Here is a 23,413-nt window from a genome sequence, read left to right on the forward strand (position 1 = left end):
GAAACCAAAAAGTATTTATATATATACATATATGGACGTTTAACTGTTTGATTGCTGATGATAATGATGATGTTGTTGTTGTTGTGTGTTGTTGAGAATTGGTAATGCGACCAAAAAAGTTTCGATTGTTCTTTATTGTTCACAGGTTATCGCAGTGATATCCATACTATTCATAGTCCTGTCTACCATAGCCCTGACGTTGAACACCCTACCACAACTACAACACCTTGACAATGGTACACCACAGGATAATCCGCAATTGGCAATGGTTGAGGCCGTGTGTATTACGTGGTTTACCCTAGAGTATATACTTAGATTTAGCGCCTCGCCGGACAAGTGGAAGTTCTTTAAGGGCGGCCTTAACATAATCGATCTATTGGCAATACTCCCATACTTTGTTTCGTTATTTTTATTGGAAACGAATAAGAATGCAACGGACCAGTTCCAGGATGTGCGCCGGGTGGTGCAAGTATTTCGCATTATGCGCATCCTGCGAATCCTTAAGCTGGCCCGTCACTCAACGGGCCTGCAGTCGTTAGGCTTTACGCTGCGTAACTCATATAAGGAACTCGGTCTACTAATGCTGTTCCTGGCCATGGGCGTTCTCATATTTTCTTCGCTGGCATATTTTGCCGAAAAGGATGAAAAGGATACAAAATTCGTTTCAATACCGGAAACATTTTGGTGGGCGGGTATTACAATGACAACTGTTGGCTACGGGGACATCTATCCCACAACTGCACTGGGAAAGGTTATTGGTACTGTGTGTTGCATATGCGGTGTTCTGGTAATCGCTTTGCCTATTCCCATCATCGTTAACAATTTTGCTGAATTTTATAAGAATCAGATGCGACGCGAGAAGGCCCTCAAGCGACGCGAGGCGCTCGATCGTGCCAAACGCGAGGGTAGCATTGTCTCCTTCCATCATATCAATCTCAAAGATGCTTTCGCCAAATCCATGGATCTCATCGATGTCATCGTTGACACAGGTAAGCGACAATCGCTTCAAAACTAAAAGAACTAACGCTCAATGTGTTTTTGATGCCTGTTTTTTGTAAATAAGCACGCTTTGAATAATAATTTGCTAGCACTACTGCATGTTTGTTGTTGGCTTCACCTTTATGTTGTTGATTTATGATTTACCGAAAGGCGTGTAAATAGCTCTTAACTTAAAACTAATGCAAATGATAGAAATTTTGATTAAGTAAAACCAACAATTGTAAATCTAAGTAGTTAAGTTTATAATGATTTAGGCTTTAAAACTTCCCCTAAACAGCTAGCAGCTGCCGAAGCGGTAAGCAAGCGACCGCCCAGCCCTACACACACACACACAAACACACACACACTCAACACTAAAATCAGTTAAATGCTTTTGTACTTAACGCAGTTCCAAATCGCAGCAATTAGTGGGGATATTTCCATTTTGTATAAAGTAAAGCGCAGCGCACTCACAAACACACAAACAAAACACGTATACTGCCCTACGCTTATAAGTAGGCAACACTTTTTTGATATTTACCCAAGACATCAACCAAAACCAAACCCTACAGCTAACCTCGCATCTTTTTATAGGCAAACAAACAAATGTTGTGCATCCGAAAGGTAAAAGACAAAGCACCCCCAATATAGGCAGGCAAACTCTTGATGTGCAAACTGCGCCAGGTGATTAAATCTCTAAATATTGCGTATACGTAGCGTACGTGCAAACAAACACCTTCAATTGAACTTGTACTCTTATTCAAAACAAAACAAATGCTTATTTTTTAGCAGTTTCAACACCAGCTTTACTTCAAAACAATTCTTTTGTATATATAGTACACCTCTAAGGATAGAATTATAGTCAACCTAGTCAACCAGCTTCTTTATAACGTTGAAGCACTTTGATTTATTGAACTTGAAACTACATTTCTGTAGCTCGTAGGTCTGTATATACGCCCAACAACATATAGCGCCATTATTTATGCGATTCTCTCTCTCTCTCTCGCTCTTTGTTGCCTTTATGCGTTCATTTGTTTACTGCATTGTTTTTTATAAACTACCAATTTAGCTTACAAAATGTGCTTAACAATGCGATAAATTCATATCAAAAATTCATTGCAAATTATGGCTTAGCTTTTTCAGTTTTAATATCAAAACCAATTTATTTTAAAACTTTAGCAAATTTGTATGTTACATATAGCGTTGCAATTTTTAAAAAATTTATTACAGAACTACAAAAACAAAAATACCATAATTATTATAAAAAAAAACTTAAGTACATTTTAGTGAAATTTTCAAGTGCTGATTACATAAATCATATATATAACCAATCATATATTATAGATAAACATTCATAAATTTAGCATATATACGTAGCTTAAATTAGCAAACTGGATAGAGTTATTTGAAAATTATAAAACACACACACATTTGATGAACTGTATAAAAATTAAAAAATATAGCAAATAGCAAAAAGAAATAAGTCTATCCTGAATGAAGCAACCAACTGCCAACTGTGAAAATTGTTTGAACAATACAAACTTGTCTCTCTCTCTCTCTTCTCTCTCCCCTCTCTCTGCTCTTCTTTTTGACACTTGCTAAAAAAACAAATACACATACACAATTGTTGAACAAACTTGAAAAATTATATACACTTGCACTCTGGTTGCGCCAATTGCTATCAAAAAAAAAAAATACTCTTTGCTAATACAAAAAAATACATTTCTCAACTGCAAGGCGAGAAAAATACGCTGATTGAGCCGCCGCCATTGCCATCCTTTGGCACGCCACGTCGTCGCGCCTTGTCGGCACGCATACAGGAGCTGAATCGCAGTTTGCTCGAGGAGCGCGATGCACAGCAGCAGAACAGCTCCAGCGATAACGAGGACAGTCGCTAAAGAACGCGCAATCACAGCAACAACAACCCAAACCCAAATGAAACGAATGAAATATAAAAAATAGACAGACCCAAAAGCATAAAAAAAATTTGCGCTGCGCTGCGCTTGCGTTTAAAACTAAGCCTAAGCCTTCAAACTGTTAATGTATATGTAAATTAGTCAATGCAACTTGTTAACTCACACACACACATAAACACACACACACACACACACATACAAACATACACTTAGTCTTAGTTGAAATGTCAAAATGTAATTGTTATTGTAAAATTTGTGTGTCTGCTGAGAGCAAAAAGCAAAAAAAAATAACCAAGTACTTCCTATGAAAAGCGCAAAAAACGCAAAAAAAATGAAGCTAAGCCAGTTGCATTATACAGTTAGTTAGCGCTAGTTTTTTAGCTAGTTTATAGTTTATAAAAAAAGCTTTACCCAATCAGATATATATATAGCTAATGTACTTCCATTTAAAATGCAGCTTAAAATTTATAAAAGCAATGTTGTGATTATATATAAACACACACACACATACACAAACACTCACATACACACACACACACATGCTGCTGCTGCTGCTGCTTAAATTATTGCGCATACGCCATGCGTGCCATTTGATTTATATTTTGCGTCTAACAATTGAAAGTTTTGCTTTTATTTTTTATGGTATGCCATCAGCACTTGAAAATACAATACATAAAATGTTACAGTTTTTAGTCGTCCCATTAAAACAACGAAACACACAAATTTGCCAAGGTTTGCATTATGAAATTCAATAATATTATTTTGTTTTTGCAGCCAGCTGAATTTGAGTTGCCAAGCAAAACTTTCAAAAGATTTGTGTGCGTGTGTAAAGCTGTGAAAAGTGCGTATGTTATCGATACTATCGATAACGCAGCTTCAGTGTGCGTGCGTGTGTGTGTTAGTAGCTCGTTTAAAACAATCCGCGTAAGCACAATTTTAATTTAGTCTTAAACTTAGCTAATAAACTTAGGCCTTAATAAATAAAACGCATTTGTTGAGCACGATAGTCAAAAATTAGTTTTGAAAGTCCCTCCAGCCAGAGCAAGAGCTTGTTAGACGTTTCAAAAAAAGAAGAAGAAAATTGCTCAATTGCCATTTTATATAAACAAGTCAGCCTTATTTATGATATTAGTTGTTGTAGCTATGTGAAGAGAGACTAAGGTTAGTTTTTTAAATCAAAAAAAATATATATGAATGGCAAACGTTCCTAACAAACAAACAATAGCAAACGAAATATATACATATAAAAACCCAAGCAGCTTAAATAGTTTATATAAATCGAAATAATGCCTTATTTAAAGCAAATTTTGCAGCAAGCGCAATTTTAAGTCAACTCAAGTGTAGTTCTTAAGCTAAAAGCAGTTTTATAATTAAGCATTATAAATATATATATAACTATGAAGCGCAGTTTTTTAAATTTTATTCTTTCATATTGTTACAATATTTCTATCATTGTGCTGCTTATTGCAAATTAATTTTAAACAATTTTTTATACAACAAAAACGAAAACAAGCAAAAAGCCTTTTACGTGCCTTTATTAATTAAACAACTCAACTCAAACACGTTTTAGTTATATGTATATGTGTGTGTTTTTCTTCAATCGAAAGTCGTCAACTTTAATTTATTTATTATGCGAGTCGCAAGTTAAGTTAATGTAACTGCTAACGGTTAAACTACAAAATATGAACGCTGCATGCCACACTACTAACATCTCAACTATAGACAAAACTCTCTATATATATATATATATGTATATGCTCAAGCAACATTATAACAACATTATAATAAAGCGTTATAACTCTAATATAACTGTAACTGTACTCTCATACATTTTGTTGTACTTGTGTAAAATTGTCGAAGCAAAAAAAAAAAAAAAACAAACTAACTAATACTATATATAACAAATATTTTGTGTGTGTCTGTGAACAATTAGCAATAAAACCAAAATCGTATATATGCTGTACTCTTTTTATTTCATTGTATGTAACTGTAAACTAACTAACTGTGTCGTTTGTTAAACTTAAAACTAAAAACTCATCCTCAAGCCCCATGCTCTTGTCTTAAACTTTGCTAAATAACATTTTTGTTTATTTACTCAAGCTAGTGAGGTAAACTAGCTGCAAATTGCAGTCAACTGAAAATTTATTAGTTAACTATTCAAAGCACACACTGAAACAAAAGCAATTTTATGTTTATTTTTACAACTTTACATGAGTTTGCGTAATTGTCCATGAATCAGGCTTTTGTTTAGCAGTTATATAGCCAAGTCAAAGCCTGTTCTTACTACAACAACATTTGTTTGGCTGTGTTTGTTTGAGCAACAACAACAACAAAAATATAAAACAAAATATCATCGCCCATTAACTATAAACCTATTCATACATACGCTCAAATCATGTTCATTAAATAAACAAAAGACGTGGCTAAAATTGTGAACTCTGCTTTCATCATTTTAAAATTAATTTAAATTGAATTTAGAGTTGGTAAACTCTGGTAGTAGCTCCAAATTTGAACTTCAATTGAAGCAAAGCTTAAGTTAGGCCTCTCTCATATTAATTCTATTATATTATATATAACAGTTGTTTTAATCGTTGTCTAACTAACCAAACTATATTGTAGCTCACAGTTAATTGTTAATAGTTGCTCACTAATCTAAACTAAGTGTTGTACTCTCTCTCACACACACACACAGTCAATCATTCACACACACACATACTAGTTTACTTAGCTTAAAATATTTGCTGCAATAATTGCATTTAGTTTCAACTATATATTAACTATATCAACTATATACTACTACTACTACTATTGATACAAAGTGCAACTTTGTTAAATGTTGTAACTAACTTAAGTGCTGCTCTCTCTCCTACTACTCTGAAAAGTATTTAAAAGGTATTTTGAAACACCTTGCAAACGTTTCAACGTTGTCTTCGTCGTCTCGTTCGTTCGTATTTTAAAACATTAACCATAGTTTCATACTATTTAAATCATATAACGACATTCATTAAGATGCATCTATATATTTCTTTCTTTTTATGCCTCTTTTGATTTGAAACCAAACAAAACTTTCGTCTCTCATTTGCGCGCTCAACAAACCACAAAAAAAATCGAATGTTATGATATTTCTGAATACTCTAACAAACTTTTCGGCTAAACAAATGCAACAACAAATAAATCTAATGGCTACAAAACGCATTCATGGCTTCAACGACAACAAACTACAAATAAAAACAATAACAACAACCCAAAATACACAACTACACTTTACACTTTACACACCATAACTTTGCGCTAATGCAGAAAAACGCGAAAGTCACACAAGATCATTAAAAAATTGGCATCGTTTAACCCACGCGCTACGCCGATCACCCACAGGCCACAATCTCAGCCAAACGGATGGGGATGGCAACAGCACCGAAGGTGAATCGACCAGCGGCCGCAATCCGGCAACGACAGGCACGGGCTGCTACAAGAACTACGAGCATGTCGCCAATTTACGCAACTCCAACATGCAGCACGTAAGAATGCCCCCCACCAAGCTACCCAACCACCCACTATCTCACACTATTCCCTTTCCCTACCTGGACTAACTGGTTACCCACAAAGTTAAGTAGCACGCTCACTCCACCGACTAATCGCTCTCACTCTTTATCTGTCCAGCGTCGCGGCTCTAGCTCTGAACAGGATGCTGTGCCTCCCTATAGCTTTGACAATCCCAATGCCAGGCAAACCTCCATGATGGCCATGGAAAGCTATAGACGCGAACAGCAGGCATTGCAGTTAGCACATCAGCAACATCAACAGCAGCAGCAGCAGCAACTACAACTACAACTACAACAGAAGCCACAACAACTAGTGGCCGCTGCGGCTCCTGCTGCTGCTGGTGGCGGCGGCGCCACAGGTGTGGCAAACAATCTGGCGCTTGTGGCAGCCTCAAGTGCTGCCACCGCGGTGGCAACTTCAAGCAGCGCAGCAGGCGCAACAGAAGCACCAGCTGAGGATGCCATGACTTTGGCCTCAAACCAAAAGGGATTGCCCATTCAGATGATGATAACACCTGGGGTAAGTGCATTTATTTTTTGGGGTGACATTTATTTATTTTGGGTGTCGTCTAGGCGTAACTCTTGAATTTCTTAATGTTTTCAAACTGTTCTTAAACTGTAACCAATGTATTAGTAAATGTAAAGCTGGAGCTAAACGAATATATATTTATCAACCTATTGTTATCTAGAAAAAAAACACACACAATTCGCATCTCCTATATCTCGTTTTAGTAGCAAGAAAGTCACAACAAATTGGTTTTTAGTTTGAAATTGGTTTACGAATTCTTTAGTAGTTGTTCATTTCCATGCATCAGACTCTTATAAAAAAAATTAACTCTTTGCCTTTTATTGTAAGGAGTTTAAATTGTGAGTAGACGCTATTGATTATGGTCCGTCATTAACTCTTCTTCTCAAATTGCTCTGATTATGATCTGATTTGCCTTTGGATTAGCATATCAAACTTCATTATTAATTGGTATCTTTCCATTAACTGAAAATAATTTTGATTATGAGTTAGATTAAAATATAGTCCGTCTTAATAAATCTTTTTATTATTTTTGGGTTAGCATATTGATCCCTAACTAACAACTTGGCATCTTATAATTGAAAATATTCTAGGAAAATCTAATAAACTTTGTGAGCAATTCCAATTCAAAAAAGCTAAAAAATCATTTAGATATCACTCTATCTGGATAAGTTACCAGCTTGGAAATAAATCTTTAAAGCCCGATCCTGGCCCATTCTGCTTCATATTTCTAAGCCCTATTGTATTATTGTATCTTAGTCTTACTAATATCTAAAAAAAATATCGCATTTTAAATTCCGATTCTCAATCAATTACAAAGTTCTTGGCAAAGTGTATTTGTAAAGTCGGCCACGCACGACTTTTGCCTTACCATTTGTTTATTTTTCAACTCCTACTCACACTCACACAACAAATAAAAAGAACTAAACTTGCCTTTAGCTAGCTTTTAACTAAAGTTCGTTAACCAAACAAATCACACATTTCAACCTTTTAGATTTTACGGGGACGCAGTAAGGAGGTACATTAAAAGTATACACAAAATAAAAAAAAAAAAGAACTCAAACTACTCTCTAACTCTAATGCATACTACTCTACTAATTGCCACTGCTACTCTTTTGTAACTTTTTTGCATATCAAATAGTTGAAACGATTCGATGCGCTGCAATAAACAAATTGAGCTAGATTTATAATTTAACTGTTGCAGTGGCTGAACATATATTGCTAACATTTTATTTTTTTTTTTTTATTAATTTTTTTTCTCAAGCAGTCAGCAAACAATTTCCTAAAGAATTGTTCCAACTAAATTTGCATTTTCGGAATGTACTTGCCAGTGGTCCAAACATTAATGGGCTAACAAAATTTTTGGATTGCATAAGTGCTCGATAAATTTCTTGCCATAAACTTGAGCTAGTCTTGTTCTAAATATTTTTTTATGCCTCTTAACTATGTTTTTTGTAAATAACTTTGATTTAATTGGCTAGCTGCAGTTGTAAATAAGCAAATTGAAATTTTAAAACTTAAGGCATGCGCTAAAGAGAAATATTTCGTTATCGATAGCGCTAAATTGCTAAAATGCTAGAAAGCTTAATGCAAGTAGATTAGCTAAGCAAATCGACACTATAGATAAACATATAGACCCGGTTAAAAAATTTACAAAGGGACGCATAAGTTAGTTGAATGAATTTTGTATAAAAAAACTTGTCAAAGGCAGAAGGAGATACCAAAAAGTGTCTATATAGCGCAGTCTGTCTGTATGAACGCTGAAATTTCATTAACTATATAAGATAAAGATACCAAACTGGGTATTATTAAAACTATTACTATTCATATATACTATAGAGTTATTTTTAAATTCATAGTTTTTATTAGGTAATTAAAAGTTCTTACTCAAGCTGTGGCTATAAAGGATTCAATTTGTCAACAGATTTCGCTAGAAGTTCGTAGTCTAGTGCTCTAGTTATTATTTTTTAAATATATAATTTGCTCAGCCTATGTACCGGGTCTCGTTAAGTCGGCTGTGTACGACTTTTTATTTAGCATTTTGAACAGTAAGAGCTGCAGCTGGCCAAGAAGTTACTCTTTTGACTATTCTTTAAACCTTAAAATAGTAACACAGAGACAACAACACAAACACACACAACAGAACACACAGCAGAGTGTTGGGGTTATATAGTAAATATATATTGACTAAATGATAACTGAAGCAAAGCATATAAAATATATATAAATAATAGAGAGAGAGGAAAGGCTTAGCTGTTGTTTAAACTGGCGGCAATGCGCGCCTGTTGCGATTGTGCATTGCTCGATTGTTGCTTGTGCAAATTGAATTGCTGCCAGGCATTGGTGGCAGCATCACTGGGATTAACAGCAGCAGCAACTTGCTGCGGCATGGCGACTGTCATTTGATTGCGTTCAACGCCAGCGGGACTCATTTTATCGTAAAGCGGCGGCATGTTGACAATCATGGGCACGGGCGTGGGTCGATCCAGATGCTGCAGCGGCTGGCGCAGCTTGTCGAGCAGCGCATGCAAATCCACCGTAAGCTTTGGCTGCACAATGCCCTCCGCTGCCTGCAGTCCCACCACTTGAGAAGACAGCGCATCCACATCCTGGCGAGCAGCAAACAGCAGCTGATCATGCGCCGCCAGCTGCAGTTGCGCAATCTGCGCGCGTATTGCAGCCGCAGCGACTTCCTGCTGCGCATTGTGCAGCGTTGCGGTAATGGTGCGCACATGGTTAGCGGAGTCCTCCAGCTGCGACTGCGCTGAGCCTGCCACAGCCTGCGCCTTGTGTATTTCGCTGGCTTCAAGCTGCACGCGCGCCTGTGCCACATACAAATGTTGCACCAACTTGCGCAAGTCCGAGCTGCGCTGCTCATCGTCGTCCATCATCATCATGGGCTGCTGCTGCTGCGAGCATTGACCAACTATCATGTTGTTGTTGGGTTGTGGATAAGGCTGCGCATAGTTGGGATTTTGTGGCGCAGGACAGGGCGTAATGCCAGCCTCACAGCTTTGATCAAACGGCTGACCAGTGGGTGGATAATTCACATTCGGATGCTGCTCACAAACGGGCACTGAAACAGTTGAAACAGTTAGCCAAGTTTTTGTAAGCCAGTTGGTCAGCCAACTTACCCTCATTGTAGCCAGCTGCTCTACTCAGCTTATGCAAGCGTCGATATCTCTTGTGTCCACACATAGCAGCTGGCATGCTTACAACCATGAACAGCGCAACTAACAAATGGAAATGTTATTAACAATTGTTTAGTCTGTAGCTTGTGTGTCGCTTACCAATCCAAAGCGTTTGGCTTGAGCGCATTTAGAATTAACTGCTAGGCAAAACATGGAGGCTACAATATTTATACATTGACTGACAAACAAAGCAAATTGCTGCTGCTGTCTTTATAAATATATTACGTATACGTCACTTGTACAAACGTTTGCATGCCCGCCTGCCAACTAAAAATAACCAATTAATTTAAAACTAAGCATGAGCTGTGTTCGCATGTTAACGCATATATTTTTTATATTTTTTATTTTGTTGCATTTCCCCTTCATGTATTGTTGGCTATAATAATATTTATAGGAAGTGGCTGAATTGCGACGCCAGGTAGCGCTTGAGAATCTGCAAAACCAGCGCATGGACAATCTGGAGCAGGATGTGCCCGTGGAGTTTGAATGCTGCTTCTGCACAACAAAGGTAAAAAATCGTACAAAAACAAGAGATTAAACTAAAATTTGTTAGCTACTTGTCGCTTAATGTAGAGTTTGTTGTTGCATGCTTACATTTTGTTACTAACACGACTAATTAACTTGACTGCAAAACACACACACACACACACACACACACACGCACATATGCACCTTGTAAATAAATCTAAGCATTAACATATCAGAGCGTTTAGACAGGCTACGACGCAAATCCCGTAGGCGCAGTACTTCCCACGCCTAGCAAGTTGAGCTCTTGACTCTTTGACTTGTTGTTAACGCCATTTGTGTGTGTCGAATCTTCTCACAGGATCGCATTTGTGTCTTTCATGATAAGGAGTATAGCATGAAGCGTCTGGTGCGACCGCCGCCGTCGCCAAAAAATTATCTGGCACTCAAGCGAATGATCGAGGCGGGCACAGTTGATTTATTCTATCTGTGATCTCAATATCGATACTATCGATAACTAATTGTGTGTGTTACTGTGTGGCTCTGCACCCTAGTGATGACCAGTGCGTGTCCTTAAATAAGTTTTTTAATTTAAATGTGTTCGCTTCGTATCCAAACCACAAAAAAAACGCAAAATTTTTTGTTGACTTTCTTTTTTCATTTCTTTTTTTTAAAGGGTTTGCCAGGATGCCAAGGCGAGTGTATGCCATTGCGCGCGAATAGCGTTTAGTAAATTAAAAAGCAAGCACTTGCAATTAAGCATGACTAATTGATTGATTGATTGATTGATTGATCAGCAGACAACAACAACATTTATATTAAAAACTCAAAGGCAGTAAAACACATCGAATGTGCTTTAAAAATTATTATTATACTATATATGACAAAACTAAATGAAATGAATATTATTAATATGATTAAAAGTTAATTAGCTTTAGTATTAAACACACACACACACACACATAAAAACACTTAAAAGTTATTATAAATTTATTGCATATTTTAAATAATTAGCGTGCGTGACATAAAAGCTAAACAAAGACATAGACAAATTCTAAGAATTTTAATTAATTTATTTTTACGCAACACACACACACACACACACACACTTAAAGCAGCATGTGTTATTATTCTAGCAAGTGCTTTACTCTAAGACGCTAAAAATTAATTGAGAGCTGAGTTTGCCGCCAAACGAAAATACTTCAACATAATACAACAAAAGCACATTACTTAGTTTTAAATTATTAAATTGAACATTTATTATTATAATAGCAAACAATTTAGTAGCAAAGTTTATGTGAATTAAATATGAATTATGATTAATGTTATATACAAACGAGAACTGCAATAAATTCAAATGTTTTTTGAACAAAGTTAATTTATTTAAAGCACCAAAACACACACACAACACACACATACACACACAACGTTTGTTTGCCTGGTAAATAAATAAAAAAATAAATATACAATGCCAGTATTTTTGATTTGAAAACAATTTATAATTTTAATATAAATAAATTTTGATAGCTGCTGCAAGCCGCAACGCGGGTAAGTTCAGTTCTTAGCGCTGCTGCACGTTTAACGTTTTTTAACTTGAAGCATTTTAGTTGCATGCTACAAAACTGAAGCACAACACTTGGCGGCGCCGCAACTAAAGTTTTCAAATCATTGAAATGCAAATAAAATGCCAAATTATTGATTTCTATGTCTTTGCAGGACTTCAAGGAGTACACGGATGCCGAGGGCGTGATATCGCTGCCAACCTCCGATTTCCATAAGCCCATATGCCTGGAAATGCGCGCAGCCAATCGTCAAGCGCTGCTGCCGGCAGCAGCAACAGTTGCAGCTGCAACACCAGCAGCAGCAGCCATAGGCGCGCCACCAGCTTATACCAATGCCAGCTTGGTGCCCATCATTTCACAGTGCTCCTCCACTTCATCCTCATATGGCACAACAACTTCCACGACCATTGCGCTGCCGCTAGATGGCGCCGCACGCTTTGCTGCGCCCATTGCCAGCAACTTTAATCACAATTTCAACAACAATTTCAATACAACAACAGTTGGCGCTGCGGCCAATGGGCTGCTGCTCTTTGGCAATGGCAGCTACATGACCACAGCCAATGGCAATGGCAGCAACAACAACAACAACAATGCGGATTTGGCCAGCGTCGATAGCTCCGATACCTACGCCAGCTGCCAGACGCATCCGTTTTTGTCACAGGGCGATCTAACAGCGGATTTCAATGATGAGGCCTGCGCACTGGACATCGATATGGATAATCTGTATATAAATCCGCTGGAAAAGGAGAATGGGCGTAATATAAGCAGCTCCACAGGGTTTATAGTGGGTTTGCCAGCCACCATAGGCGCCACGGGTTTGTCCATGCGCGCGCAGGTTAAGAAAAGCACCTCGGGCGACACAGCGCTGCGTAATCTTGCTGCGGGCGGGCTCAGTCCGCTCGATGATGTCTATCAAAACTTTGATGTGCAGGAGCGCGGCAGTCGCGTCAGTCTCAATGAGAACTCAGTGCCAAAGCATCGCAAGACGCGTTTCCAGCAAAGTTTCACAGCCATGCGGCCGACCAGCGCTAAGCCGCGTGCGCGCTTCGAGGACACCAAGCTCTGCGATGATAATCTGCAGCTCGATGGCGCCGCTGCCAGCAGCAGCAGCAATCAGAAGAAAAAGCGCTCGGCGTTTATGCCGGGCAAGAGCTTAGCCACTGCCACCAAGCTGATCAATCAGCGTTTGTTTGGCATACAGAATGCGGGTGCCAAAGGTGAGTCACGCTAGTCAGCAACTGCCCAAAGCTAATTTCTATTTTGCTATTGCAGCTAAATTCGAAAGCAAGCATTCCTCATCGATAGACTCGATTGATGCATCGCCCAATCTGGAGCATCACAGGCGCTCCAAATCGATACTGAAAAACAAGTCTGACGTCTCACGCGTGCTGTCCGATCCCGAAAGCGAGCGTCTATTGGCGGACAACATGTCCGGCTCCGGAGTCTCCGACAATGGCACCGTTATGGTTTGTTGGCCAGCACAGCTTTGGTATTTAATATTAATCTATTGCTTTTGCAGGGCGAATCTGGCAGCGATTACTCACCGAATAAATTACCTCATTCAGTTTTAGCCAAGTCTGTATCCCCACCACCCCTTAGGCATCGCACGCTAATGCATCAACGCTCCGGACCAGCCACGCTGCAATCGAAGCCCACGAAATTCCAAACGCCACGTTATCCCGAGGAGCAGGCACTGCGCCAAGTCAAGCCGCTGCTTGCACGCAGCTCCGCTGCAGCGGCGCAGTCGCTGTCCACAGATGGCCGCCAAACCCGAGACAGCAGTCTGGGTAAGTTGTTGCGCCAGCTCGCATTGCATTCAAACAATTGATCAGCTACCCACTAAGTCAGCCCATTTGCTCGGCTATAAAACAAAAAAATTTTATACTCTTCCCCCCCCACCCACAAAACCGAACGTGCCCAACCCAGCAGTTACAGTTACAGTCTTCGATGCTGCATTCTAACCACATTAATCCACATTAATCCACTAATCATCATCAGACACCACCTACAACTACGACTACAAAAAACAAACAGTATTTGCATATTGTACACAGTTCAAGCAACGGATGTTCGATTGGACGCCAGCAGGCAAGAGAGGCGCCCTTTATATTCCTTGTTGTTGCTTTCGTATTTTGTCCTAACTTTTAGCAATCCTTAAACACCAGTTGGCACTGCAGCGGTCTCTCCTTACAGGAATAGCTCTGACTATGTATAAAACTTCACTCAACTTAAACACAAGTTCACTCTTTGCTTAACCAGAATATTTATTACAAATTGTATAACTAGTTGTTGAGCTTATTTGTATATCAATTTCAATGTTAATTTACTTAAATTATACATTTAGTTAGCATTTTGTATTAGTTTTAGTTTAAATTGAAACTTTCTTTGCATTAATTGAGTATAGCAAAGATTTAACAGTTCTTAAAGTATTTGCAAAGTTTCACTCTTTGAATTTTATATTCGATTAGCTTTCGAATTCGTTTTGTTTGTTTGCAATTTTTTAAAATTAGTATTTTATTTAACACTCAAACTTTCTTTGCATTAATTGAGTGTAGAAAATTTTCAGCTGATCTTAAAGTAATTTCAAGGATTTTAGTCCCACACCAGCGATAATTGTTTTCCTAGCAAGCAAAGTAAAGAATGCATTCAAAGAATGAATCAATTGAGTGTTTGAATAAATCATGCGAAAGCAATTAACTTAACATGAAACTAATTTATAAATTAGATTAAATTATATAAACATTTATAACAAATGCAATCTGAGCGTTATACAAATTTAGTTTGGAAGTAAATGATTTATGAATTAATTCATTCAACAAGAATTGAATGCATTCTTTACTAACTTCGCGCTCAACACAGACGCACACACACACACACGCAGCTTACTGTACAGCAATGAGGCACCTTTGTTAAATTTTATATACAAAAAAACGTTATTAATAATGCACTTTTCATTAGACTCCGAGACAACGTTCATCTCAACGGCCAGACCCTGCCCCGAAGCGTCGGCGGCAATGGCAACGCTTGCAACGCAGGAGCCGGAACTGGAAGCTGAAGGCGATGGCGAGGGCGAAGGCGAGGCCAATGATGAGCAGCGTGCGCTGCTGCAGCCGCGTGGAGCAGATGGCGGCGAAGCAGGCAGCAGCGGAGCAGCTGAGAGGCCCAATGCAGGCGCTGGCGGTGCCACGTAGCAATTAGATTAAAGACAAACACCAAGAGCGCTTAGTAGTTATATACTCTATATACAAAAATCTAAATCTAAATCCTAAAAATCTGTGCAACCAAAAAAATACTCAAAGTGATAGCAAAGTTAGCGAACAAAAAATGGAATGTGAATTATATAAAAGCAATGAACAGTATCCTAGTTTAAATTGACAAGCTGCAACTGAGCAAAGCGTTGAAGTTGCATATTTTTACAACGTACTGTAAAGCACTTAAATTCTACTAAATACAAAAGCTATGCAAAGCCTGCGAAAGTTAAGCAACAAATTCATAAAAAATATATATATATGTATATAGAACCCTAAGCCTAAATGCTACAAAATGCAAAGTGCAACATTTATTTACAGCTTACAGCAAAAACAAATATATAAATCTATATATATATACATAAAGATCACCACAAAAGCCTATTAGCAAACAGTCAACAAATCAACTAATAATATACCAATATACATATTTTAAATAAAAGGCAAATCTATACATACATATATATATATATATATATATACAATTATATATTACATATTTACAATATAAATAACTATTTTTCAAATTGCGCCACAAAAGACAGCATTGATCCTTTTATATGCATATATACGCTATAGTTCACATACATATACATATATATATAGTTATAAAAAAAGAAGAGAAAAACAAAAGAGAATTGTAGTTAAAATCGTTATGCAAATGTTCGTTTATATGTATGTGTAAGGCTTGTTAGTGCCCTCAAAGCTATTTAACGCTCGTCTAGTTCGTCTTTAGCGTGTTCGATAATTGTCTTGACTATGTACGTAATTGAGTAATTGAGCGATTGTTTCGATGTAGTAGTTGTAACATGTTATGGAAATATTTTTATGCCCACACCACCCAAAACTCGGCATGTCGAGTTTTCTTATGATTTACATAACGCGTTTTATTTTAAAAGTTACATTACCTAGTGATATTATATGCGTGTTAGTTAAAAATGTTCTCTATATTTAAGGCGTGTCTGTTGAGTTGAGTTCCTTTTATTATACACACACACACACACACACACTCACACGCACACATGCATCAACTGAAGCAATAAATTTCAGCATATGATTAACTTAGTCTTAACTATCATTTTGTCTAGCTAAATATTTAGTCAATTAATTCAAAGTTGTATGTTAAACATAATTTGTTGTTGCGCTTTTCCAATCAAATCAACAAAGAACATTCCATTTTGTGTGTTTCGTTAGTTCGATATTTGGCTTGAGATGAATGTTACAACAGGTTGCAATGCATTTTGATAGGCGCCAGCTAAAAAGTTTATAAAATCAAGTATAGTATATGCCAGCTTAACCAATAAATTCAAAGCATTTATTATAAAAAATTATATGAATAACAACTAAAGCTTCAAATGTGCAGGTAAATTATAAGCATTTTTATAACACGAAAGTCCAGACCGACAGACAGATAGACAGTTTTGTTTCTGTGTTAGTTTCAAATTGGTTGTTAGTAACTTAAAAATTCCTAAGAACATACTTAACTTAAAAGTTTAAATAAATTTAAAATAGCAAAAATTACTATGAGCTGAGCATAAATTGGCAAAAATCAAATGCAATTTAGCCTCTTAGAGACATATCAGCAGAAAACATCACACACACACACACTAACGCACACACACATATGCACACACTGTAAATTCATATAAAAATGTATTAAGAGAAGCCAACAATCTCAACGTCCGCTTTTTTCAACTTAGAACCCAATACAAACAAATTTAACAAGTAAATTTAATATAAAGCCAAGATTCGTTTAAAGAAAAAAAGAAAAATATGTATGTAATTAAAAATTTAAGAACTATTTGTAATTAACAGCTTGATGCAAAGCAAAATTTTATATGTAAACAAGATTCGTTTTCAACTTACAAACACATTCCACGTTGCGTATACTTATTTTGTAATTACCAAACAGAACATATATAGATATATATATATCTTTTGTAAATATTTATTTCAAACACACACGCCATAATTTAACAACGTTTTATATTATAATTGAATGCAACAAATGGCACTGCAAATTTTTTATACAAAACAAAACAAGCAAAATATATATTATTTTGGTTTGAAATTGTTACTATTTTTCTAAATTATTTTTTTAAAATGCATTCAGCATTCAAAGTGCAAGCAGAACAACATCCAGCGTATGCGAAAGAGAAAAGCAAAATGTTATTAATATTAATTATATTAAATTAACAAATTATTTACTTAACGATATTGTACATTTTAAAGTAGCATTGTAAATCAGCAACAAGTGAATACCATTTAACAAAAATAAATTCGTTGAAAACAAAAACAAATTGAACATGATAAAAAAAACTTACAAAATCAAATTTATTAAAATATATATTTAAAAATGATACTATATTGAGCGAAAATATCATGGAAATAAATTGAGCAAAATTTAAACAAGGAGTTTTAAAAATTTGTGCTATCCTTTGAAGGATCAATATCCCTGTAAAGATTGTTGACTCGCCTTGAATAGTAAAGCGAACGAATTCAATTGCTTCCGCTCCTAGGTATCCTTTGATTCAAAAAGGAAATCATTTTCGCCACTCCAGAGCATCAAAGCTTCGATTCTGCATTTAAGGATTTTCAAAATTGCACAAAAAATATTTTGAAAAAATTCATCGCAAAATTTGGCCAAAAAACACAAATTGTCCTTTTTCTCGGAAACTACAAGAACTACAAGGATGTTCTTTGGCATACAAGTAGGGCTCATTGAGATCTTTCAGAATATATAACTGAAAGGACGAATGTCCTTACAGGAGCCGATAAAAGCAGTATACAGAAAATACATCATATCTCCCGAATCCTTTGCTGGATCAGGATGAAATTAGTACCAAACGATGTTGATTTAAAAGGACTATCAACTGACCACAGAACATCCGTATCGTCCTTGTAGTTCCGGAGATAATGACCATTTTGTGTTTTTGGCCATCTCCTTGCAGCCTCGAACTGAACATTTTCTAAGTTAATGGACAATTAGATGACCCCACATTTTTTTAAGCAGATCGGTAGAGTTTCGTCCTGTGAGTGCCCCAAAGCAAAAATTTTGAAGCTGCGTCAAGATACGCCTGAGCTATGGCCAATTTTCTATGCAGTATTGCTATTGTTAAGCAGCATGCGCATACTCTTTTGTAATAGCAATATATCTGGAGTCCTTTGCAGGATCAGGATATGGATCACGCAAAATAATGCTCTTGACCAAGGACTATCAACTGCCCAAAGCGCATCCGAATCCAACCACGTTTGACCAAGTTATGGCTATCTTCGCTACAGGCTATGCTGGCTGTTAGTTTCATGTTGTTGTTGTGATTTATTGTCGTCTGTTTGTTGTTGTAATTTGCAATCGCTGCAAATCGCATCTCCTCATATAGTAAATTTTCTGATGTACCAGGCGAACAGAAGTCAGCAGAAGGTGATTTAGCTTCGATAACAATCCCAGTGCCACCCTGTGAGTCAAATGCAACCCTGCATTAAGCAACAGAGTTGCATTTTATGGATTAATAAAATATGCGCGCGTAATTTAAATTTTCAAAATAGAAAATCAGTTTATTTCCTTTTTAAATTATAGTTATAACTTTATGGATTAAATAATAACTAAAATTGAGCTTAATTTATTCCCTGCTTAAGGATATGTACAGCTAGGCTCAACATTAAAATTTATTTTGTTTCCAATGGAAATATTTAGTTACAAAAACAATACCATGACGGGTGCGAACCGTGGCCACTACAAAATTAATAAATTTGCCTAGCTTACAATGAAAATAGGTCCTAGTCCTAGTCTTAGTCGTATTCTTCGTGCTACATGGCTGAAGATAGCTTCTTGTACTTGGGAGTTGCGCTTAGCGCAATGCGAAGATCACGATCAGACGATTAGTTGCTACCGCGCTTTCAACCTTGGCGCCTTAATCACCATCCAAGCTTTTGTGGGAAGATCCTGCAAATAGAGAATCCATTTACGGGCGACTAGAATCCATATGATGCCGTAGATGGTGAGCACCACTGCCTCTACATAGTATCCGTCATAGACTATTTCACACTGGCCGTCCCCACCTAAACAATCCTGTAAAGAAATTATGAGTACTTAGAGTGCGAATGAACTTATAGCAACTTGCCTGCTCCTGCTGCTTGTCTTCGCAGTGATTGTCCTGCTGCCTAGTGCACTGCTTCAGCGTGAGCACATCAACAAGCCAAAGTACTACAGTATTCGGCCAGTTACCGCCAAGATTGCACAGTGTGTTCAGGAATGTCATGTACGTGCCGCCGACGGCGGGATCTGAGATCTTGGCAAAGAACGCCATGGCAGACACAAACATGGAGTATAGAAATATCTGATAGCACGCATAGCTGACCACCAGCAGCACATAGTAGTAGACAGGCACGACTCCGCCATCGATCATCCAGGGCGTGGCGTACGCAATCACCGTGGCCACCGAAGCTAAAATTATGCGATAGGGTATAGCCTTCAGGTAGACTACCAGAGGGCGCGGTCCATTTGTATATTTGCCCACTACAATAGGCAGGATTAGCTGCAGCGGTATAACAGGTATGGCCAGCAGCGCTAACTTTTCCTTGGGTACTCCGTACTCCACGAGCTTCAGCGAGGTCACTGAATCGGAGGCAGCAAATGTCACCTTGACAGTCAGTAGGATGAGGGCTAATATCTGCACAGGTCGCATCCATATCATGTCCCAGAGAACTTTGTAGCTCTCGCGCAAGTTTAGCTCGTGCTCGACGGTATAGCGCGCCGCCATATGTGCGTCTTCAATGTCGTTTTCCTTCTTAAATAATGCAACCAAAGTGGTGGCCACTATAAATGTAATGCCCCAGAACCAGAGGAACCTAGGCAGCGTCACCATGCCGACATCGGCAGGCTCGGAGCGCAGATATGAGTTGCAAAAGTCCTTGGATTCCAGAGCAATAAACACAACATAGCCAAGGAAGTAGCCAGCAGTCTGGCCCACACTATTACAGGTTGAAGCGTAGCCCACATTACAGCGCTTCAGCATGGTCAAAGCCCAGCCATCGACAGCAATGTCTTGTGTGGCGGCCAGGAAATTAAGCACAAAGAACAGGAGCGTTAGCAAAGGCACATTCGGCTCCAGACCATTTCCGCCCAGCCAACGATCCACGTTCGCCGAAAGCAGCAGCATAAAAATGCCCAGAAGATACTGCACTGGCACTAGCCAGGACTTACGGCGTCCAAAGCGTCGAACATAAATCGAGTCCACAATAGGCGCCCACAGCAGCTTTATACTGAATGGCCAGTAAGCGAATGAAAACTCGGCTTGCTGCTTGTAACTTGCGCCGCGATTCTGCAGCAACATGGGTATGGCTGCGATCAGGCCAATGGGTATGCCTTGTAGGATGTAGAGGAACAACAGTATGCCAATGTTGCGCCTATCACCGCGCAAATCTGGCCGCTCATGCTTTTCTTCATGGTCCTCGTCATGCTTACCCAACGCATCGAAAGTTTTATCAGCAATCAGCGGCACTTCGCTGATTTGTCCGCGACGACGTGCACTAGCCATGCTCTTACCTACAACAAAACAAGTTAATACTTGTTGAGCATACTCTTAATTTTATTGGTATCTTCTCACCCGCAGCTGTTTATTAATCAACCTCTCGTGTAGAACAACAACACCTGAGCAGGTCCACGTCAGTTATTTGCAGGGCAGCGCCAGCAGTGCCGACTCTTGAATTTTCGAATATGCAGATTAATGTGGAAAGTTTTATGCAAAGATTTTCTTTATATTATTAATATTAACAGCTTAATTTAGTTTAACATATTGGCTATGTGGCTAAGTTGATTTGTTTGTTGACGTTAGCGTTTCGCACAATATTATGCCGGATGAGAGTGTGTTGCATGCACATACAATTTCGTTCTTATCGAAAATGTATCGAAATGCATTTAAAGCTTTGCTTCACAACGATTACATTTTATCAATTTTAAAAAAGATTAATTCTAATTCAGTTTGTTTTATTAGTATCATAAGTAGTGTTTATATATACGATATAATAAAGTGATTCGGACTTTGCATATTAAATATATTTCATTACAACCAAAAAAAATATTAAGTATTTCAGGCTCCAGCTCCAAATCATTGTGACCATTCGTGGAATAACAAATTCAAATACAATTTCATTATTTTTGAAAACTGGTTAACGGTCTCGCTCTTTTTTGAAAAAAGTTCAACTCTTTGTGTTGTGACTGACTTCAGAAATATTACGCTTAGCTTAAGACTATTCGTAATAAACATACATACATATACTTTTAATTGAAACTGGCTGGCTGTGAGCGTTTATGAGTCTATGGGTATTTGCGTCGCACGATTGATAAAGTTCTTTTGTAATTTTTCACATTCATACATAAGTTCCTGTTTGATCATCTTCTCTGCCAACTGTTCGGTTTTTTTTTTCTTTGCTGATTTTTATTTTATATTTGATGTCCTCGACCGCATGGCGTGCTTCAGCTAATTAAGTTGCACAAGGCTGGCTTCAAATGTTTCCTATTTGGCGGGCGAACCGCAGAAGACGGGCTCCTCCCACTTGTGGTGCACCTCGGGCGTCAGATTACTAATCTGCACGTGCACGGCCTGGTGTTTCTCAAACTTGGGCGGAATGGCGCATAGGCGATATTTGACCTCGTCTCCGGGCATGGGTACATATTCACCTTCGATGCTGTTTACAGAGTCAACAAATTAAAATGGGCCTTAAATTACTTTTATGTAAGGACTTACTCGGAAACATGGCAAAAAACGTCATCGCCGCCACCATTGGGCGTAATGAAGCCATGTCCTTTGGTACGGCTAAAGGATTTAACGACACCGCATACCATCGGGTTTTCCATAGCACGCGCCGATCTGTTTATAATGTACACACATAGTATAAAAGCGTGTATGCAAGCATATCGCACGGGAAATAGTTAAAGAAAAAGAGGCAAACAATTAAATTAATTGCCAAGAGATGAGACGAAGGCAAGAGGACTTACGTCGAGGCCGTGCGTGTGCGGCGCGTTATGATTGGGCTCGGCAGTTGCAGCGATGCATTTGGACTATGGCTATTCTGATGATGATACATTGGCGGCTTGGCAGACAGCATCTTTTCGGGGGTTTTAGGCTCGGCCATGGCTAAATGTTTTGTTTTAGCTTTCTGTTAGTTACAATAGCAAAGAGGTAGCAGGCGCAGACGGCGTGAGGGGAATGATGTAAGTAATGAAGTGGAATACTTTGCGGCAGTGGGGTAGGACAGCAGCAACCGCGCGTGTTCGCTTGTATGTATGTGTGTGCGTGTGAGTGTTTGTCGTTCTCACTTAAATGGACAGCAGCCAAGAGTCTGTTGAGAGTTCAAGGCCGGTGGTCGGCGGTTAGTCAGCGTTAATTTGCGTTGCGCTCAAAGAGTTTCCAATTTCGCTTACCAAATTATTGCCTTACAGTGTAATAGGCGGAAGCGCACTTTCACTCTAAAAATTCGCAATGGCGAAATTTTGCCTGGAATTGCGAAAATACCAGTTATTGTCACTAATACTGATGCAGCGTCCTTTGCGGCTATTTGCCGGTTAAATCACTGTATTTAAATCAAGTTAGCCTTGGTTAAATATATGTGGCTTTAGTGCTGGTACTTTGAAGTGTTTATACAGCGCGTTATGTCAGGCAAAAGAACGTATTAATTAAAAAATTACAATTAAAATTCCTTGACTGAGTTAATGGCGTCGGCGTTCGAGGTAAGTGTTACCACCGTAGCGAACTTTTACGAACAGTGTTGAGTGGCAGCCTTATTTTAGCCTTTTTTACTGATAATCTAGCTTTTGCGGGAACTAAACAGCTGGCAGCACTGGCTATAAATAACAAAGCCGCGCGCAATATATTTTTATATACGATATATGTATATCAGTGTTTTTATTGTTAATATTGTGGCAATTTGAAATTGTTGTCTTAATAGTTAAATTTTATCTGATTTACATGATTTTTGTTGTACAA

General features: G+C 38.1%; 4 protein-coding genes across 23 annotated transcripts in view; 1 reads left to right on the forward strand and 3 right to left on the reverse strand.

Annotated features, from left to right (window-relative positions):
- Nucleotides 1–15,686, forward strand: part of LOC108599856 (potassium voltage-gated channel protein Shab) — a 51,680-nt gene extending 35,994 nt beyond the window's left edge. For 2 of the 19 annotated variants that reach the window (XM_017986797.2, XM_033293609.1), the window contains 10 exons: nt 146–989; nt 1,573–1,662; nt 6,270–6,412; nt 6,555–6,956; nt 7,957–7,980; nt 10,548–10,661; nt 12,335–13,397; nt 13,453–13,646; nt 13,700–13,967; nt 15,139–15,685. In XM_017986797.2, coding sequence (XP_017842286.2) covers nt 146–989; nt 1,573–1,662; nt 6,270–6,412; nt 6,555–6,956; nt 7,957–7,980; nt 10,548–10,661; nt 12,335–13,397; nt 13,453–13,646; nt 13,700–13,967; nt 15,139–15,371 — 3,375 coding nt within the window. In that variant the 3' untranslated portion in view covers nt 15,372–15,685. Of the gene's footprint in view, nt 1–145; nt 990–1,572; nt 1,663–2,715; nt 3,346–6,194; nt 6,413–6,554; nt 6,957–7,956; nt 7,981–10,547; nt 10,662–11,294; nt 11,503–12,334; nt 13,398–13,452; nt 13,647–13,699; nt 13,968–14,109; nt 14,375–15,138 lie in introns of those variants that run through there. The other 17 variants (XM_017986802.2, XM_017986799.2, XM_017986798.2 and 14 more) reach the window with 17 other exon arrangements.
- LOC108599771 lies at nt 9,166–10,348 on the reverse strand. The gene is made up of 3 exons (XM_017986816.2): nt 10,253–10,348; nt 10,097–10,195; nt 9,166–10,038 (listed from the first exon to the last, which is right to left on the reverse strand). The coding sequence occupies exons 1-3, from the start codon at nt 10,278–10,280 to the stop codon at nt 9,212–9,214; spliced, it is 954 nt and encodes a 317-aa protein (XP_017842305.2). The 5' UTR covers nt 10,281–10,348; the 3' UTR covers nt 9,166–9,211.
- A 3,352-nt stretch (nt 15,687–19,038) lies between the features above and the next one.
- On the reverse strand, nt 19,039–21,360 carry LOC108600022 (acetyl-coenzyme A transporter 1). The gene is made up of 3 exons (XM_017987340.2): nt 21,035–21,360; nt 19,550–20,973; nt 19,039–19,497 (listed from the first exon to the last, which is right to left on the reverse strand). The coding sequence occupies exons 2-3, from the start codon at nt 20,963–20,965 to the stop codon at nt 19,315–19,317; spliced, it is 1,599 nt and encodes a 532-aa protein (XP_017842829.1). The 5' UTR covers nt 20,966–20,973; nt 21,035–21,360; the 3' UTR covers nt 19,039–19,314.
- Nucleotides 21,361–21,442: 82 nt separating this feature from the next.
- Nucleotides 21,443–23,175, reverse strand: LOC108600024 (cold shock domain-containing protein CG9705). 2 transcript variants are annotated; one of them, XM_017987341.2, is made up of 4 exons: nt 22,852–23,174; nt 22,426–22,769; nt 22,175–22,297; nt 21,444–22,115 (listed from the first exon to the last, which is right to left on the reverse strand). In XM_017987341.2, exons 2-4 carry the CDS (start codon nt 22,560–22,562, stop codon nt 21,944–21,946), a joined length of 432 nt encoding a protein of 143 aa, XP_017842830.1. In that variant the 5' UTR covers nt 22,563–22,769; nt 22,852–23,174; the 3' UTR covers nt 21,444–21,943. The 2 variants fall into 2 exon arrangements, with proteins under 2 accessions (XP_017842831.1, XP_017842830.1); XM_017987342.2 differs by lacking the exon at nt 22,426–22,769 and having other exon boundaries at nt 21,443–22,115; nt 22,852–23,175.
- Between the last annotated feature and the right edge of the window lie 238 nt (nt 23,176–23,413).

This window comes from Drosophila busckii, chromosome 3L (genome assembly GCF_011750605.1).
Source record: "Drosophila busckii strain San Diego stock center, stock number 13000-0081.31 chromosome 3L, ASM1175060v1, whole genome shotgun sequence".
NCBI classification, from domain to species: Eukaryota; Metazoa; Arthropoda; class Insecta; order Diptera; family Drosophilidae; genus Drosophila; species Drosophila busckii.

Bases quoted from the DNA above. Each gene is read 5' to 3' on its own strand.
- LOC108599771 (XM_017986816.2), bottom strand. From the start codon at position 10,280: ATGCGCTCAAGCCAAACGCTTTGGATTG. The intron at 10,196-10,252 runs GTAAGCGACACA...TCCATTTGTTAG, and splicing joins AAGCCAAACGCTTTGGATTG to TTGCGCTGTTCATGGTTGTA. The intron at 10,039-10,096 runs GTAAGTTGGCTG...CAACTGTTTCAG, and splicing joins AGCAGCTGGCTACAATGAGG to TGCCCGTTTGTGAGCAGCAT.
- LOC108600024 (XM_017987341.2), bottom strand. From the start codon at position 22,562: ATGGCCGAGCCTAAAACCCCCGAAAAGATGCTGTCTGCCAAGCCGCCA. The intron at 22,298-22,425 runs GTAAGTCCTCTT...CATTATAAACAG, and splicing joins CGCACACGCACGGCCTCGAC to ATCGGCGCGTGCTATGGAAA. The intron at 22,116-22,174 runs GTAAGTCCTTAC...CTCTGTAAACAG, and splicing joins GTTTTTTGCCATGTTTCCGA to CATCGAAGGTGAATATGTAC.
- LOC108600022 (XM_017987340.2), bottom strand. From the start codon at position 20,965: ATGGCTAGTGCACGTCGTCGCGGACAAATCAGCGAAGTGCCGCTGATT. The intron at 19,498-19,549 runs GCAAGTTGCTAT...ATTTCTTTACAG, and splicing joins AAGACAAGCAGCAGGAGCAG to GATTGTTTAGGTGGGGACGG.